Raw genomic sequence first — 17,864 nt, 5'->3', positions numbered from 1 at the left:
CCAAATTTGGAAGCTTTAACCCTTAAAATAACGGAACCGGAGCCGTTTTTAACTTTAACCCCTTTACAGTCCCTGGTATCTGCTTTGCTGAGACCCAACCAAGCCCAAAGGGGAATACGATACCAAATGACGCCTTCAGAAAGTCTTTTCTAAGTATCAGAGCTCCTCTCACATGCGACTGCATGTCATGCCTCTCAAAAACAAGTGCGCAACACCGGCGCGAAAATGAGGCTCTGCCTATGATTTGGGAAAGCCCCTAAAGAATAAGGTGTCTAAAACAGTGCCTGCCGATATTATTATATCAAAATACCCAGATTAAATGATTCCTCAAGGCTAAATATGTGTTAATAATGAATCGATTTAGCCCAGAAAAAGTCTACAGTCTTAATAAGCCCTTGTGAAGCCCTTATTTACGATCTTAATAAACATGGCTTACCGGATCCCATAGGGAAAATGACAGCTTCCAGCATTACATCGTCTTGTTAGAATGTGTCATACCTCAAGCAGCAAGAGACTGCTCACTGTTCCCCCAACTGAAGTTAATTGCTCTCAACAGTCCTGTGTGGAACAGCCATGGATTTTAGTGACGGTTGCTAAAATCATTTTCCTCATACAAACAGAAATCTTCATCTCTTTTCTGTTTCTGAGTAAATAGTACATACCAGCACTATTTTAAAATAAACTCTTGATTGAATAATAAAAACTACAGTTAAACACTAAAAAACTCTAAGCCATCTCCGTGGAGATGTTGCCTGTACAACGGCAAAGAGAATGACTGGGGTAGGCGGAGCCTAGGAGGGATCATGTGACCAGCTTTGCTGGGCTCTTTGCCATTTCCTGTTGGGGAAGAGAATATCCCACAAGTAAGGATGACGCCGTGGACCGGACACACCTATGTTGGAGAAAGTAATTTATCAGGTAAACATAAATTCTGTTTTCTCCAACATAGGTGTGTCCGGTCCACGGCGTCATCCTTACTTGTGGGAACCAATACCAAAGCTTTAGGACACGGATGAAGGGAGGGAGCAAATCAGGTCACCTAAATGGAAGGCACCACGGCTTGCAAAACCTTTCTCCCAAAAATAGCCTCAGAAGAAGCAAAAGTATCAAACTTGTAAAATTTGGTAAAAGTGTGCAGTGAAGACCAAGTCGCTGCCCTACATATCTGATCAACAGAAGCCTCGTTCTTGAAGGCCCATGTGGAAGCCACAGCCCTAGTGGAATGAGCTGTGATTCTTTCAGGAGGCTGCCGTCCGGCAGTCTCGTAAGCCAATCTGATGATGCTTTTAATCCAAAAAGAGAGAGAGGTAGAAGTTGCTTTTTGACCTCTCCTTTTACCGGAATAAACAACAAACAAGGAAGATGTTTGTCTAAAATCCTTTGTAGCATCTAAATAGAATTTTAGAGCGCGAACAACATCCAAATTGTGCAACAAACGTTCCTTCTTCGAAACTGGTTTCGGACACAGAGAAGGTACGATAATCTCCTGGTTAATGTTTTTGTTAGAAACAACTTTTGGAAGAAAACCAGGTTTAGTACGTAAAACCACCTTATCTGCATGGAACACCAGATAAGGAGGAGAACACTGCAGAGCAGATAATTCTGAAACTCTTCGAGCAGAAGAAATTGCAACCAAAAACAAAACTTTCCAAGATAATAACTTAATATCAACGGAATGTAAGGGTTCAAACGGAACCCCCTGAAGAACTGAAAGAACTAAGTTGAGACTCCAAGGAGGAGTCAAAGGTTTGTAAACAGGCTTGATTCTGACCAGAGCCTGAACAAAGGCTTGAACATCTGGCACAGCTGCCAGCTTTTTGTGAAGTAACACAGACAAGGCAGAAATCTGTCCCTTCAGGGAACTTGCAGATAATCCTTTTTCCAATCCTTCTTGAAGGAAGGATAGAATCTTAGGAATTTTAACCTTGTCCCAAGGGAATCCTTTAGATTCACACCAACAGATATATTTTTTCCAAATTTTGTGGTAAATCTTTCTAGTTACAGGCTTTCTGGCCTGAACAAGAGTATCGATAACAGAATCTGAGAACCCTCGCTTCGATAAGATCAAGCGTTCAATCTCCAAGCAGTCAGCTGGAGTGAGACCAGATTCGGATGTTCGAACGGACCCTGAACAAGAAGGTCTCGTCTCAAAGGTAGCTTCCATGGTGGAGCCGATGACATATTCACCAGATCTGCATACCAAGTCCTGCGTGGCCACGCAGGAGCTATCAAGATCACCGACGCCCTCTCCTGATTGATCCTGGCTACCAGCCTGGGGATGAGAGGAAACGGCGGGAACACATAAGCTAGTTTGAAGGTCCAAGGTGCTACTAGTGCATCCACTAGAGCCGCCTTGGGATCCCTGGATCTGGACCCGTAGCAAGGAACTTTGAAGTTCTGACGAGAGGCCATCAGATCCATGTCTGGAATGCCCCACAGTTGAGTGACTTGGGCAAAGATTTCCGGATGGAGTTCCCACTCCCCCGGATGCAATGTCTGACGACTCAGAAAATCCGCTTCCCAATTTTCCACTCCTGGGATGTGGATAGCAGACAGGTGGCAGGAGTGAGACTCCGCCCATAGAATGATTTTGGTCACTTCTTCCATCGCTAGGGAACTCCTTGTTCCCCCCTGATGGTTGATGTACGCAACAGTTGTCATGTTGTCTGATTGAAACCGTATGAACTTGGCCCTCGCTAGCTGAGGCCAAGCTTTGAGAGCATTGAATATCGCTCTCAGTTCCAGAATATTTATCGGTAGAAGAGATTCTTCCCGAGACCAAAGACCCTGAGCTTTCAGGGATCCCCAGACCGCGCCCCAGCCCATCAGACTGGCGTCGGTCGTGACAATGACCCACTCTGGTCTGCGGAAGGTCATCCCTTGTGACAGGTTGTCCAGGGACAGCCACCAACGGAGTGAGTCTCTGGTCCTCTGATTTACTTGTATCTTCGGAGACAAGTCTGTATAGTCCCCATTCCACTGACTGAGCATGCACAGTTGTAATGGTCTTAGATGAATGCGCGCAAAAGGAACTATGTCCATTGCCGCTACCATCAAACCTATCACTTCCATGCACTGCGCTATGGAAGGAAGAGGAACGGAATGAAGTATCCGACAAGAGTCTAGAAGCTTTGTTTTTCTGGCTTCTGTCAGAAAAATCCTCATTTCTAAGGAGTCTATTACTGTTCCCAAGAAGGGAACCCTTGTTGACGGAGATAGAGAACTCTTTTCCACGTTCACTTTCCATCCGTGAGATCTGAGAAAGGCCAGGACAATGTCCGTGTGAGCCTTTGCTTGAGGAAGGGACGACGCTTGAATCAGAATGTCGTCCAAGTAAGGTACTACGGCAATGCCCCTTGGTCTTAGCACAGCTAGAAGGGACCCTAGTACCTTTGTGAAAATCCTTGGAGCAGTGGCTAATCCGAAAGGAAGCGCCACGAACTGGTAATGCTTGTCCAGGAATGCGAACCTTAGGAACCGATGATGTTCCTTGTGGATAGGAATATGTAGATACGCATCCTTTAAATCCACCGTGGTCATGAATTGACCTTCCTGGATGGAAGGAAGAATTGTTCGAATGGTTTCCATCTTGAACGATGGAACCTTGAGAAACTTGTTTAAGATCTTGAGATCTAAGATTGGTCTGAACGTTCCCTCTTTTTGGGAACTATGAACAGATTGGAGTAGAACCCCATCCCTTGTTCTCCTAATGGAACAGGATGAATCACTCCCATTTTTAACAGGTCTTCTACACAATGTAAGAATGCCTGTCTTTTTATGTGGTCTGAAGACAACTGAGACCTGTGGAACCTCCCCCTTGGGGGAAGCCCCTTGAACTCCAGAAAATAACCTTGGGAGACTATTTCTAGCGCCCAAGGATCCAGAACATCTCTTGCCCAAGCCTGAGCGAAGAGAGAGAGTCTGCCCCCCACCAGATCCGGTCCCGGATCGGGGGCCAACATTTCATGCTGTCTTGGTAGCAGTGGCAGGTTCCTTGGCCTGCTTTCCCTTGTTCCAGCCTTGCATTGGTCTCCAAGCTGGCTTGGCTTGAGAAGAATTACCCTCTTGCTTAGAGGACGTAGCACTTTGGGCTGGTCCGTTTCTACGAAAGGGACGAAAATTAGGTTTATTTTTTGCCTTGAAAGGCCGATCCTGAGGAAGGGCGTGGCCCTTACCCCCAGTGATATCAGAGATAATCTCTTTCAAGTCAGGGCCAAACAGCGTTTTCCCCTTGAAAGGAATGTTAAGTAGCTTGTTCTTGGAAGACGCATCAGCTGACCAAGATTTCAACCAAAGCGCTCTGCGCGCCACAATAGCAAACCCAGAGTTCTTAGCCGCTAACCTAGCCAATTGCAAAGTGGCGTCTAAGGTGAAAGAATTAGCCAATTTGAGAGCATTGATTCTGTCCATAATCTCCTCATAAGGAGGAGAATCACTATCGACCGCCTTTACCAGCTCATCGAACCAGAAACACGCGGCTGTAGCGACAGGGACAATGCATGAAATTGGTTGTAGAAGGTAACCCTGCTGAACAAACATCTTTTTAAGTAAACCTTCTAATTTTTTATCCATAGGATCTTTGAAAGCACAACTATCTTCTATGGGTATAGTGGTGCGTTTGTTTAAGGTGGAAACCGCTCCCTCGACCTTGGGGACTGTCTGCCATAAGTCCTTTCTGGGGTCGACCATAGGAAACAATTTTTTAAATATGGGGGGAGGGACGAAAGGAATACCGGGCCTTTCCCATTCTTTATTTACAATGTCCGCCACCCGCTTGGGTATAGGAAAAGCTTCTGGGAGCCCCGGGACCTCTAGGAACTTGTCCATTTTACATAGTTTCTCTGGGATGACCAACTTGTCACAATCATCCAGAGTGGATAATACCTCCTTAAGCAGAATGCGGAGATGTTCCAACTTAAATTTAAACGTAATCACATCAGGTTCAGCTTGTTGAGAAATGTTCCCTGAATCAGTAATTTCTCCCTCAGACAAAACCTCCCTGGCCCCATCAGACTGGTTTAGGGGCCCTTCAGAACCATTATTATCAGCGTCGTCATGCTCTTCAGTATCTAAAACAGAGCAGTCGCGCTTACGCTGATAAGTGTTCATTTTGGCTAAAATGTTTTTGACAGAATTATCCATTACAGCCGTTAATTGTTGCATAGTAAGGAGTATTGGCGCGCTAGATGTACTAGGGGCCTCCTGAGTGGGCAAGACTCGTGTAGACGAAGGAGGGAATGATGCAGTACCATGCTTACTCCCCTCACTTGAGGAATCATCTTGGGCATCATTGTCATTGTCACATAAATCACATTTATTTAAATGAGAAGGAATTCTGGCTTCCCCACATTCAGAACACAGTCTATCTGGTAGTTCAGACATGTTAAACAGGCATAAACAGGCATAAACTTGATAACAAAGTACAAAAAACGTTTTAAAATAAAACCGTTACTGTCACTTTAAATTTTAAATTTTAAACTGAACACACTTTATTACTGCAATAAAAATATGAAGGAATTGTTCAAAATTCACCAAAATTTCACCACAGTGTCTTAAAGCCTTAAAAGTATTGCACACCAAATTTGGAAGCTTTAACCCTTAAAATAACGGAACCGGAGCCGTTTTTAACTTTAACCCCTTTACAGTCCCTGGTATCTGCTTTGCTGAGACCCAACCAAGCCCAAAGGGGAATACGATACCAAATGACGCCTTCAGAAAGTCTTTTCTAAGTATCAGAGCTCCTCACACATGCGACTGCATGTCATGCCTCCCAAAAACAAGTGCGCAACACCGGCGCGAAAATGAGGCTCTGCCTATGATTTGGGAAAGCCCCTAAAGAATAAGGTGTCTAAAACAGTGCCTGCCGATATAATATTATCAAAATACCCAGATTAAATGATTCCTCAAGGCTAAATATGTGTTAATAATGAATCGATTTAGCCCAGAAAAAGTCTACAGTCTTAATAAGCCCTTGTGAAGCCCTTATTTACTATCTTAATAAACATGGCTTACCGGATCCCATAGGGAAAATGACAGCTTCCAGCATTACATCGTCTTGTTAGAATGTGTCATACCTCAAGCAGCAAGAGACTGCTCACTGTTCCCCAAACTGAAGTTAATTGCTCTCAACAGTCCTGTGTGGAACAGCCATGGATTTTAGTAACGGTTGCTAAAATCATTTTCCTCATACAAACAGAAATCTTCATCTCTTTTCTGTTTCTGAGTAAATAGTACATACCAGCACTATTTTAAAATAACAAACTCTTGATTGAATAATAAAAACTACAGTTAAACACTAAAAAACTCTAAGCCATCTCCGTGGAGATGTTGCCTGTACAACGGCAAAGAGAATGACTGGGGTAGGCGGAGCCTAGGAGGGATCATGTGACCAGCTTTGCTGGGCTCTTTGCCATTTCCTGTTGGGGAAGAGAATATCCCACAAGTAAGGATGACGCCGTGGACCGGACACACCTATGTTGGAGAAATCATGGTTATATTAATACACTTTTTACCTCTGTTATTACCTTGTATCTAAGTGTATTTTGGCAGCGCCCTTATCACATGACTTTTTATTTATTATTATTTATTGACTTGCATTTAAGCCAATTAGTTCTGTTGTGCACAACCCACGGGCATGAGCACAATGTTATCTATGTGGCTCACATAAACAAGCACTCCCCTGTTGTGAAAAGCAAATAAAAAAAGCATGTGATCATGCGGGCTGTCTTTAGTGGCTTAGAAACAGGCAGAAATTTAGAGGTTTAAAGGTTATAAAGTATATTAATATAACAATTTTGGTTGTGCAAAGCTGGGGAATAAATAGTAAAGGCGTTATCTTTTTAAACAATAACAATTTTTGTGTTAACTGTCCCTTTAAAAAAAAAAAAACGTTTTAGCCTATTGAACAAACATTCTTAGCTATAAATATGTAGCTTTGTACAATGTAATTCAAGTAAAAACTTCTGAGGCCTAACTATTATCAGTAAATGCACACACCTTTATCGCTGAAGTCATCCACCAGCACAATTTCTGCAATGAGCTCAGGAGGTGAGCGGTTAAGAACGCTGTGCACAGTGCGCAGGAGTGAAGACCATCCCTCATTGTGGAAAGGAATGATTACGCTGGTGTTTGGCAGCTTCTCTGAATACTGCTTGCTTCTGCAGCTAGGAAACAGAAAAGGACATAAAAAGGGACAGCTGTCAGCTTCATATGCAGAACATGCCCTGAGCTCATGTCAAATGAGGACAGTTCGCGAACGTCTGGGAAAACACCAGCTGAGAGGTGTGATGGGATTGGCAATTTTGTTTCTGGATAGCTGCATGTAATGCTATTGAGAGAAGCGAGAATACAGTAAGAGGTCCCAAGGAAAAGATTGCTGTAAGGCAAAGCAATTTATCATCCTTTTGTAAAATAATCTTTATGACCTAAACTACTGTCAACAGCAATTTGTTTTATGTAGAAATAAATATTTTAACAATGCAAAGATCATTATTTCCATGTTTTTTGTACCATGCAGTCATTCCAGTATTAGAAACTATAATGTGAGATCTCAATTTATAATGGAGCAGTAGGGTTTGTGAATTTTGACAACTGGGCTGATGTAAGATTTGGGATAGTAAAACAAGAGAGGCTGTGCAATGTATTAAAAACACAGCAGTAAACAGAGACATTGTAACCTAAGCAATGTAAGTTTTTGGGGGACTTGTACCCCCTATGGTGCATCTTACTCACACTGCAGGATGTTCCTAGATACTTTACTCTTCTGCAGCCAATCAGATTCTGTACTACCCATTCCATATGTAAACCTGTAATTTAGTAGGTAGACAAGCACAATAGCATGCTCTGATTACTTTTAAACAAGGGGAAGAACAGCATAATGCTATGGGCCACCAGCTATGCCTGTCTGGGACTGGTAGGAATTTTCAGTGCATCTGTATATCATGCTGCATGATGCTGTACTGAGGAATATGGGCTTATCTTTTGGCCAGTACCTGCGGCTAAATTAAACAAATGTAATGTTTTACTGTATGCTACAGGTTGCCACAGTGCAAGCCAATCTATTTGTATTTATTTATTTTTGTAATTAACCCTTAGTAGTGTTTGCACTCAACTATTTACAATCTTTATTATACTGGGTATAATAACGTAAATAAATTACCATTAAAATAAGCTTGTGCTTTTTGCTTTCACTAACATTCTAAGTTTGCATGGAAAACACCCATACTAGAGCCTATTACTATAGTGATGCTCTCATTCAGCACAGACACAAAGCTGCAGTCACACCACCTTCCCTGCCAAACGAGAAACAAAGATGGACAGCTGAATTTGATGGACAAGGTGCCTTAAATGGAGAAGCCAGAAAATGAGTTTGCAGAGACCGTGCAGTGCTGTAAGTGCTCACTGTGTGCTTGGGGCAGTGCGTGGCCCTAATGAAACACTGCCCAAATAGCCTGTTGCCGTTGGTCAAGTTTCTGCCTCACTGTTGCCAGACTCAAGGCATCTCACTCAAGGTAAAGGAAAGTCAAAAGTAAACCTTGCATGATTCAGATATAGCATGCAATTTTAAGAAACTTTTAAATTAATTTCTATTTTCAAATGCGCTTAGTTCTCTTGTTATCCCTCGTTGAAAAAGAATACAAACATATCCTACACCAGTGGGAGCTAGCTGCTGATTGGTGCCTGCACAGCTTTGTCTCTTGTGATTGGCTAACTAGATGTGTTCGTCTAGCTGCAAGTAGTGCAAAGCAGTTCCTAGAGCAAAGGATAGCAAGAAAATGAAGCAACTTTGATAATATAAGTAAATTGGAAAGTTGTTTAAAATGATATGTTCTATCCAAAACGTGAAAGAAAAATTTGGGGTTTGCTATCCCTTTAAGTGCAAAGGCCGGGGACCCGCAACCACAGTGCCTTGAGAAAGAAAACAATGGTGAGTGCAGAAGGTCTTAGGTATAGCAATGGGATGTGTGTGGAAAACCCGGGATTAATATTACTGTGTATATCCCTGAATCCCATTTTATGAAAACCAAATATTTTTCTTTCATCATTCAGATAGAGCAGGCAATTTTAAGCAACTTTCTAATTTACTCCTGTTATATTTTTCTTCATTCTCTTGGAATCTTTATTTGAAAAACAAGAATGTAAGCTTAGGAGTCGGACCATTTTTGGTTCAGTACCTGGGTAGCACTTGCTGATTGATGGTGAAATGTAGCCACCAATCAGAAAATGCTACCCAGGTTCTGAACCAATAATGGGCTGACTCCTAAGCTTACACTCCTGCGTTTTCAAATAAAGATACCAAGAGAATGAAGAAAAATATAACAGGAGTAAATTAGAAAGTTGCTCTTTCTGAATCATTCTTGTGAACTGCTGGTGCAACACTGCAGCAGGGGGTGTCAATCAACCAGATCGGATTGGGTTGATTTTCGGCGATGTCTGTCGGCCGCCTCAGAGCAGACGGACAGGTTATGGAGCAGCGGTCTTTAGAGCTTGATAAATAGACCTCCTTGGGCGTGAAAACAATGTTATCTACTGTATATGGCCCACATGAACTAGCAGTCAACTGTTGTGAAAAGCAAATAAAAACACATGTGATAAGAGTCTGTCTGTAGGGACTTAAAAAAAGGCAGAAATTTAGAGGTTTAAATGTTATAAAGTATATTAATATATCAATGTTGGTTGTGCAAAGCTGGGGAATGGGTAGTAAAGGCATTATCTATCTTTGTAAACTATAACAATTTTAGTGTAGACTGTCCCTTTAAGTAGCACATAAAACAGTGACAAACATAACATGTTCAATATTAAATGAATATATTAAATGCTAAAATAGTATGCATTGATTACTGCATATATTTCTCCAGAAAAGCATCAGCTAATTTTATATAAAATACAGATACTCACTTAGGATGCCGGATGTCAGGAAGAGATCTGTTAAGAGATATTTTATCGCTGACATATATATTGAATCCATTCTCTCTATATGCCTGGTCAACGCGGTCTGCATCAGTCATCGGAAAAGGCTTGCCTTGCTCTCCATTTCCTAGAAAAGTATGGCGCAGTTATCAAAACTGGGTCAATTATTAACTTTCCCACTAATGAATAATAACCCTACTGTTTGAAATCTGGTAATCATGCATGAATATATACAGTATATCACAACATATACTCAATGACACGTAAGTTAAGTCAAGTTGAAATGCTAGCTAAACACAATGAGAACAGGTCACAGTGGCACTTAAATCAACACAAACATATATTTAAAGTCACATGAAACCCAAATTTTTCTTTTATTATTCAGATAGAGAATACAATTTATTTTAAAGTTAACAATTTACTTTTTTTTTTTTTTAAAAAAAAAATCAAATTAGCTTAGTTATTCTTTGTTGAAGAGATACCTAGGTAGGTAGCGTGCACATCCCTGAAGCACTACATGACAGGAATTAGTGCTCCTTCTAGTGCTCTTGTTAATGTATAACATTGTTGCTGCCATATTGGGCCAGATTTAAGAAAGTAAGGCGGAAAAGGGCGTACATCTTCACCCCTGGCTTCACGTCTATTTACCATTATACTCTACAGCTAGTGTGCCGCCACATAACAGGCGGAGAAGTGGTTTAAATAGTAGCGGTCTAATGACCGCTGCTTCTTAAATCTTGGGTACAGGTTAGCTTATGCAAACCTGCAGCTGAATGCGCTCCGGCCCCTTGATAAATGGGGCTCATAGTGCTGCAGACACATGCACACTTGTGAGCTTACATGCCTGCTTTTCAACAAAGGAGAAAAAGAAAATGAAGAAAATGTGATAATAGAAGTAAATTGGAAAGTTGTTTACAATTATATGCTCTAGCTGAATCATGAAAGTTAAAAAAAAAACATAATTTATGTAAGAACTTACCTGATAAATTAATTTCTTTCATATTAGCAAGAGTCCATGAGCTAGTGACGTATGGGATATACAATCCTACCAGGAGGGGCAACGTTTCCTAAACCTCAAAATGCCTATAAATACACCCCTCACCACACCCACAATTCAGTTTAACAAATAGCCAAGTAGTGGGGTGATAAAGAAAAGGAGTAAAAAGCATCAACAAAGGAATTTGGAAATAATTGTGCTTTATACAAAAAAACATAACCACCATAAAAAGGGTGGGCCTCATGGACTCTTGCTAATATGAAAGAAATTAATTTATCAGGTAAGTTCTTACATAAATTATGTTTTCTTTCATGTAATTGCCAAGAGTCCATGAGCTAGTGACGTATGGGATAGCAATACTCAAGATGTGGAACTCCACGCAAGAGTCACTAAAGAGGGAGGGACGATATAAAAAACAGCCATTTTCCGCTGAAAAAAAATCAATCCACAACCCAAATATAAGTTTATTCTCAAAAATAAAAAAACTTAAATCATAAGCAGAAGAATCAAACTGAAACTGCTGCCTGAAGAACTTGCCTACCAAAAACTGCTTCCGAAGAAGCAAATACATCAAAATGGTAGAATTTTGTAAATGTATGCAAAGAAGACCAAGTTGCTGTTGTTGATCAAATCTGATCAACTGAAGCTTCATTCTTAAAAGCCCAAGAATTGGAAACTGATCTAGTAGAATGAGCTGTAATTCTCTGAGGCGGGGCTTTACCCGACTCCAAATAAGATTGATGAATCAAAAGCTTTAACCACTATGCCAAAGAAATGGCAGAAGCCTTCTGACCTTTCCTGGAACCAGAAAAGATAACAAATAGACTAGAAGTCTTCCTGAAATCTTTAGTGGCTTCAACATAATATTTCAGAGCTCTCACCACATCCAAAGAATGTAAAGATCTCTCCAAAGAATTCTTCGGATTAGGACAAAAAGAAGGGACAACAATTTCTGTATTAATGTTGTTAGAATTCACAACCTTAGGTAAGAATTTAAATGAAGTCCGCAAAACTGCCTTATCCTGATGAAAAATCAGAAAAGGAGAATCACAAGAAACAGCAGATAATTCAGAAACTCTTTAAGCAGAAGAGATGTCCAAAAGGAACAACACTTTCCAAGAAAGTAGTTTAATGTCCAAAGAATGCATAGGCTCAAATGGAGGAGCCTGTAAAGCCTTCAAAACCAAATTAAGACTCCAAGGAGGAGAGATTGATTTAATGACAGGCTTGATACGAACCAAAGCCTAAACAAAACAATGAATATCAGGAAGTTTAGCAATTTTCCTCTGGAATAAAACAGAAAGAGCAGAGATTTATCCTTTCAAGGAACTTGCAGACAAACCTCTATCCAAACCATCCTGAAGAAACTGTAACATTCTAGGAATTATAAAAAAATGCCAAGAGAATATATGAGAAGAACACCATGAAATGTAAGTCTTCAAAACTCAATAATAAATCTTTCTAGAAACAGATTTACGAGCCTGCAACATAGTATTAATCACTGAGTCAGAGAAACCTCTATGACTAAGCACTAAGCGTTCAATTTCCATACCTTCAAATTTAACGATTTGAGATCCTGATGGAAAAACGGACCATCTGAACAATTTGAGAAAACACATCTGGGTGGAGAGACCATTCTCCCGGATGTAAAGTCTGACGACTGAGATATTCCGCTTCCCAATTGTCTATACCTGGGATATGAACCGCAGAAATTAGATAGGAGCTGGATTCCGCCCAAACAAGTATCCAAGATACTTCTTTCATAGCTTGAGAACTGTGAGTACCACCCTGATGATAGACATATGCCACAGTTTTGATATTGTCTGTCTGAAAACAAATGGACGGTTCTTTTTCAACAGAGGCCAAAACTGAAGAGCCCTGAGAGTTCCAAAATATTGATTGGTAATCTCGCCTCTTGAGATTTCCAAACCCCTTGTGCTGTCAGAGATACCCAAACAGCTCCCCAACCTGAAAGACTCGCATCTGTTGTGATCACAGTCCAGGTTGGACGAACGAAAGAGCCCCCTAGAATTATACGATGGTGATCTAACCACCAAGTCAGAGAAAATCGAACATTGGGATTTAAGGATATTAATTGTGATATCCTTGTAAAATCCCTGCACCATTGGTTCAGCATACAAAGCTGGAGAGGTCTCATATGAAAACGAGCAAAGGGGATCGCGTCTGATGCTGCAGTCATGAGACCTAAAACTTCCATGCACATAGCTACTGAAGGGAATGACTGAGACTGAAGGTTCCGACAGGCTGCAAACAATTTCAAACGTCTCTTGTCTGTTAGAGACAAAGTCATGGACACTGAATCTATCTGGAAACCTAAAAAGGTTACCTTTGTCTGAGGAATCAAAGAACTTTTTGGTAAATTGATCCTCCAAACATGTCTTTGAAGAAACAACACTAGTTGATTCGTGTGAGATTCTGCAGAACGTAAAGACTGAGCGAGTACCAAGATATCGTCCAAATAAGGAAACACCGCAATACCCTGTTCTCTGATTACAGAGAGTAGGGCACCGAGAACCTTTGAAAAGATTCTTGGAGCTGTCGCAAGGCCAAAAGGAAGAGCAACAAATTGGTAATGCTTGTCTAGAAAAGAGAATCTCAGGAACTGAAAGTGATATGGATGAATCGGAATATGAAGATATGCATCCTGTAAGTCTATTGTGGACATATAATGCCCTTGCTGAACAAAAGGCAGAATAGTCCTTATAGTCACCATCTTGATAGTTGGTACTCTTACACATCGATTCAAAATCTTTAGATCTAAAACTGGTCTGAATTAATTTTCTTTCTTTGAGACAATGAATAGATTTGAATAAAACCCCAGACCCTGTTCCTGAAACGGAACTGGCATGATTACCCCTGATAACTCCAGGTCTGAAACACACTTCAGGAAAGCCTGAGCCTTTACTGGGTTCGCTGGAATGCGTGAGAGAAAAAATCTTCTCACAGGCGGTCTTACTCTGAATCCTATTCTGTACCCCTGAGAGACAATACTCTGAATCCAATGATTTTGGACCGAATTGATCCAAACATCTTTGAAAAATTTTAATCTGAGCTGGAATGAGGGCCGCACCTTCATGTGGACTTGGGGGCTGGCTTTGATCTCTTAAATGGCTTGTATTTATTCCAATTTGAGGAAGGCTTCCAATTGGAAACAGATTCCTTTGGGGAAGGATTAGATTTATGTTCATTATTATGTTGAAAGGAACGAAAACGGTTAGAAGCTTTAGATTTACCCTTAGGCAAAAAATCTCCCTTCCCCCCAGTGACAGTTGAAATTATTGAATCCAACTGAGCACCAAATAATTTATTACCTTGGAAAGAAAGAGATAGCAATCTGGACTTAGAAGTCATATCAGCATTCTAAGATTTGAACCACAAAGCTCTCCTAGCTAAAATAGCTAAAGACATATATCTAACATCAATTTTGATATCAAAAACAGAATTTATGTTTACCTGATAAATTTCTTTCTCCAACGGTGTGTCCGGTCCACGGCGTCATCCTTACTTGTGGGATATTCTCTTCCCCAACAGGAAATGGCAAAGAGCCCAGCAAAGCTGGTCACATGATCCCTCCTAGGCTCCGCCTACCCCAGTCATTCGACCGACGTTAAGGAGGAATATTTGCATAGGAGAAACCATATGGTACCGTGGTGACTGTAGTTAAAGAAAATAAAATATCAGACCTGATTAAAAAAACCAGGGCGGGCCGTGGACCGGACACACCGTTGGAGAAAGAAATTTATCAGGTAAACATAAATTCTGTTTTCTCCAACATAGGTGTGTCCGGTCCACGGCGTCATCCTTACTTGTGGGAACCAATACCAAAGCTTTAGGACACGGATGAAGGGAGGGAGCAAATCAGGTCACCTAAATGGAAGGCACCACGGCTTGCAAAACCTTTCTCCCAAAAATAGCCTCAGAAGAAGCAAAAGTATCAAACTTGTAAAATTTGGTAAAAGTGTGCAGTGAAGACCAAGTCGCTGCCCTACATATCTGATCAACAGAAGCCTCGTTCTTGAAAGCCCATGTGGAAGCCACAGCCCTAGTGGAATGAGCTGTGATTCTTTCGGGAGGCTGCCGTCCGGCAGTCTCGTAAGCCAATCTGATGATGCTTTTAATCCAAAAAGAGAGAGAGGTAGAAGTTGCTTTTTGACCTCTCCTTTTACCTGAATAAACAACAAACAAGGAAGATGTTTGTCTAAAATCCTTTGTAGCATCTAAATAGAATTTTAGAGCGCGAACAACATCCAAATTGTGCAACAAACGTTCCTTCTTTGAAACTGGTTTTGGACACAGAGAAGGTACGATAATCTCCTGGTTAATGTTTTTGTTAGAAACAACTTTTGGAAGAAAACCAGGTTTAGTACGTAAAACCACCTTATCTGCATGGAACACCAGATAAGGAGGAGAACACTGCAGAGCAGATAATTCTGAGACTCTTCTAGCAGAAGAAATCGCAACTAAAAACAAAACTTTCCAAGATAATAACTTAATATCAACGGAATGTAAGGGTTCAAACGGAACCCCCTGAAGAACTGAAAGAACTAAATTGAGACTCCAAGGAGGAGTCAAAGGTTTGTAAACAGGCTTGATTCTAACCAGAGCCTGAACAAAGGCTTGAACATCTGGCACAGCTGCCAGCTTTTTGTGAAGTAATACCGACAAGGCAGAAATCTGTCCCTTCAGGGAACTTGCAGATAATCCTTTTTCCAATCCTTCTTGAAGGAAGGATAGAATCCTAGGAATCTTAACCTTGTCCCAAGGGAATCCTTTAGATTCACACCAACAGATATATTTTTTCCAAATTTTGTGGTAAATCTTTCTAGTCACAGGCTTTCTGGCCTGAACAAGAGTATCGATCACAGAATCTGAGAATCCTCGCTTCGATAAAATCAAGCGTTCAATCTCCAAGCAGTCAGCTGGAGTGAAACCAGATTCGGATGTTCGAACGGACCCTGAACAAGAAGGTCTCGTCTCAAAGGTAGCTTCCAAGGTGGAGCCGATGACATATTCACCAGATCTGCATACCAAGTCCTGCGTGGCCACGCAGGAGCTATCAAGATCACCGACGCCCTCTCCTGCTTGATCCTGGCTATCAGCCTGGGGATGAGAGGAAATGGCGGGAACACATAAGCTAGTTTGAAGGTCCAAGGTGCTACTAGTGCATCCACTAGAGCCGCCTTGGGATCCCTGGATCTGGCCCCGTAGCAAGGAACTTTGAAGTTCTGACGAGAGGCCATCAGATCCATGTCTGGAATGCCCCACAGGTGAGTGACTTGGGCAAAGATTTCCGGATGGAGTTCCCACTCCCCCGGATGCAATGTCTGACGACTCAGAAAATCCGCTTCCCAATTTTCCACTCCTGGGATGTGGATAGCAGACAGGTGGCAGGAGTGAGACTCCGCCCAAAGAATAATTTTGGTTACTTCTTCCATCGCTAGGGAACTCCTTGTTCCCCCCTGATGGTTGATGTACGCAACAGTCGTCATGTTGTCTGATTGAAACCGTATGAACCTGGTCCTCGCAAGCTGAGGCCAGGCCTGGAGCGCATTGAATATCGCTCTCAGTTCCAGAATATTTATCGGTAGAAGAGATTCTTCCCGAGACCAAAGACCCTGAGCTTTCAGGGATCCCCAGACCGCGCCCCAGCCTATCAGACTGGCGTCGGTCGTGACAATGACCCACTCTGGTCTGTGGAACATCATCCCTTGAGACAGATTGTCCAGGGACAGCCACCAACGGAGTGAGTCTCTGGTCCTCTGATTTACTTGTATCTTCGGAGACAAGTCTGTATAGTCCCCATTCCACTGACTGCGCATGCACAGTTGTAATGGTCTTAGATGAATGCGCGCAAAAGGAACTATGTCCATCGCCGCCACCATCAACCCGATCACTTCCATGCACTGAGCTATGGAAGGAAGAGGAACGGAATGAAGTATCCGACAAGAGTCCAGAAGCTTTGTTTTTCTGGCCTCTGTTAGAAAGATCCTCATTTCTAAGGAGTCTATAATTGTTCCCAAGAAGGGAACCCTTGTTGACGGGGATAGAGAACTCTTTTCCACGTTCACTTTCCAGCCGTGAGATCTGAGAAAGGCCAGGACAATGTCCGTGTGAGCCTTTGCTTGAGGAAGGGACGACGCTTGAATCAGAATGTCGTCCAGGTAAGGTACTACTGCAATGCCCCTTGGTCTTAGCACCGCTAGAAGGGACCCTAGTACCTTTGTGAAAATCCTTGGAGCAGTGGCTAATCCGAAAGGAAGCGCCACGAACTGGTAATGTTTGTCCAGGAATGCAAACCTTAGGAACCGATGATGTTCCTTGTGGATAGGTATATGTAGATACGCATCCTTTAAATCCACCGTGGTCATAAATTGACCTTCCTGGATGGAAGGAAGGATAGTTCGAATGGTTTCCATCTTGAACGATGGGACCTTGAGAAATTTGTTTAAGATCTTGAGATCTAGGATTGGTCTGAACGTTCCCTCTTTTTTGGGAACTATGAACAGATTGGAGTAGAACCCCATCCCTTGTTCTCTTAATGGAACAGGATGAATCACTCCCATTTTTAACAGGTCTTCTACACAATGTAAGAACGCCTGTCTTTTTATGTGGTCTGAAGACAACTGCGACTTGTGGAACCTCCCCCTTGGGGGAAGTCCCTTGAATTCCAGAAGATAACCCTGGGAGACTATTTCTAGCGCCCAAGGATCCAGAACATCTCTTGCCCAAGCCTGAGCGAAGAGAGAGAGTCTGCCCCCCACCAGATCCGGTCCCGGATCGGGGGCCAATATTTCATGCTGTCTTGGTAACAGTGGCAGGTTTCTTGGCCTGCTTTCCCTTGTTCCAGCCTTGCATTGGTCTCCAAGCCGGCTTGGCCTGAGAAGCATTACCCTCTTGCATAGAGGACGTAACACCTTGGGCTGGTCCGTTTTTACGA

The 17,864-nt window shown here is 42.1% G+C and overlaps 1 protein-coding gene across 1 annotated transcript in view; it reads right to left on the bottom strand.

The window, feature by feature from the left end:
- GALNT10 (polypeptide N-acetylgalactosaminyltransferase 10) overlaps nucleotides 1–17,864 on the bottom strand; it is a 402,787-nt gene that overhangs the window by 196,543 nt on the left and 188,380 nt on the right. The window contains exons 3-4 of the mRNA XM_053718701.1: nucleotides 9,898–10,036; nucleotides 6,997–7,163 (exon numbers count right to left, since the gene is read on the bottom strand). Coding sequence (XP_053574676.1) covers nucleotides 6,997–7,163; nucleotides 9,898–10,036 — 306 coding nt within the window. The remainder of the gene's footprint in view (nucleotides 1–6,996; nucleotides 7,164–9,897; nucleotides 10,037–17,864) is intronic.

This window comes from Bombina bombina, chromosome 6 (assembly GCF_027579735.1).
Source record: "Bombina bombina isolate aBomBom1 chromosome 6, aBomBom1.pri, whole genome shotgun sequence".
In the NCBI taxonomy this organism is placed as follows: Eukaryota; Metazoa; Chordata; class Amphibia; order Anura; family Bombinatoridae; genus Bombina; species Bombina bombina.
The sequence above is the reverse complement of the archived record's forward strand: the minus strand, read 5'-3'. Positions and strand labels throughout refer to the sequence as shown.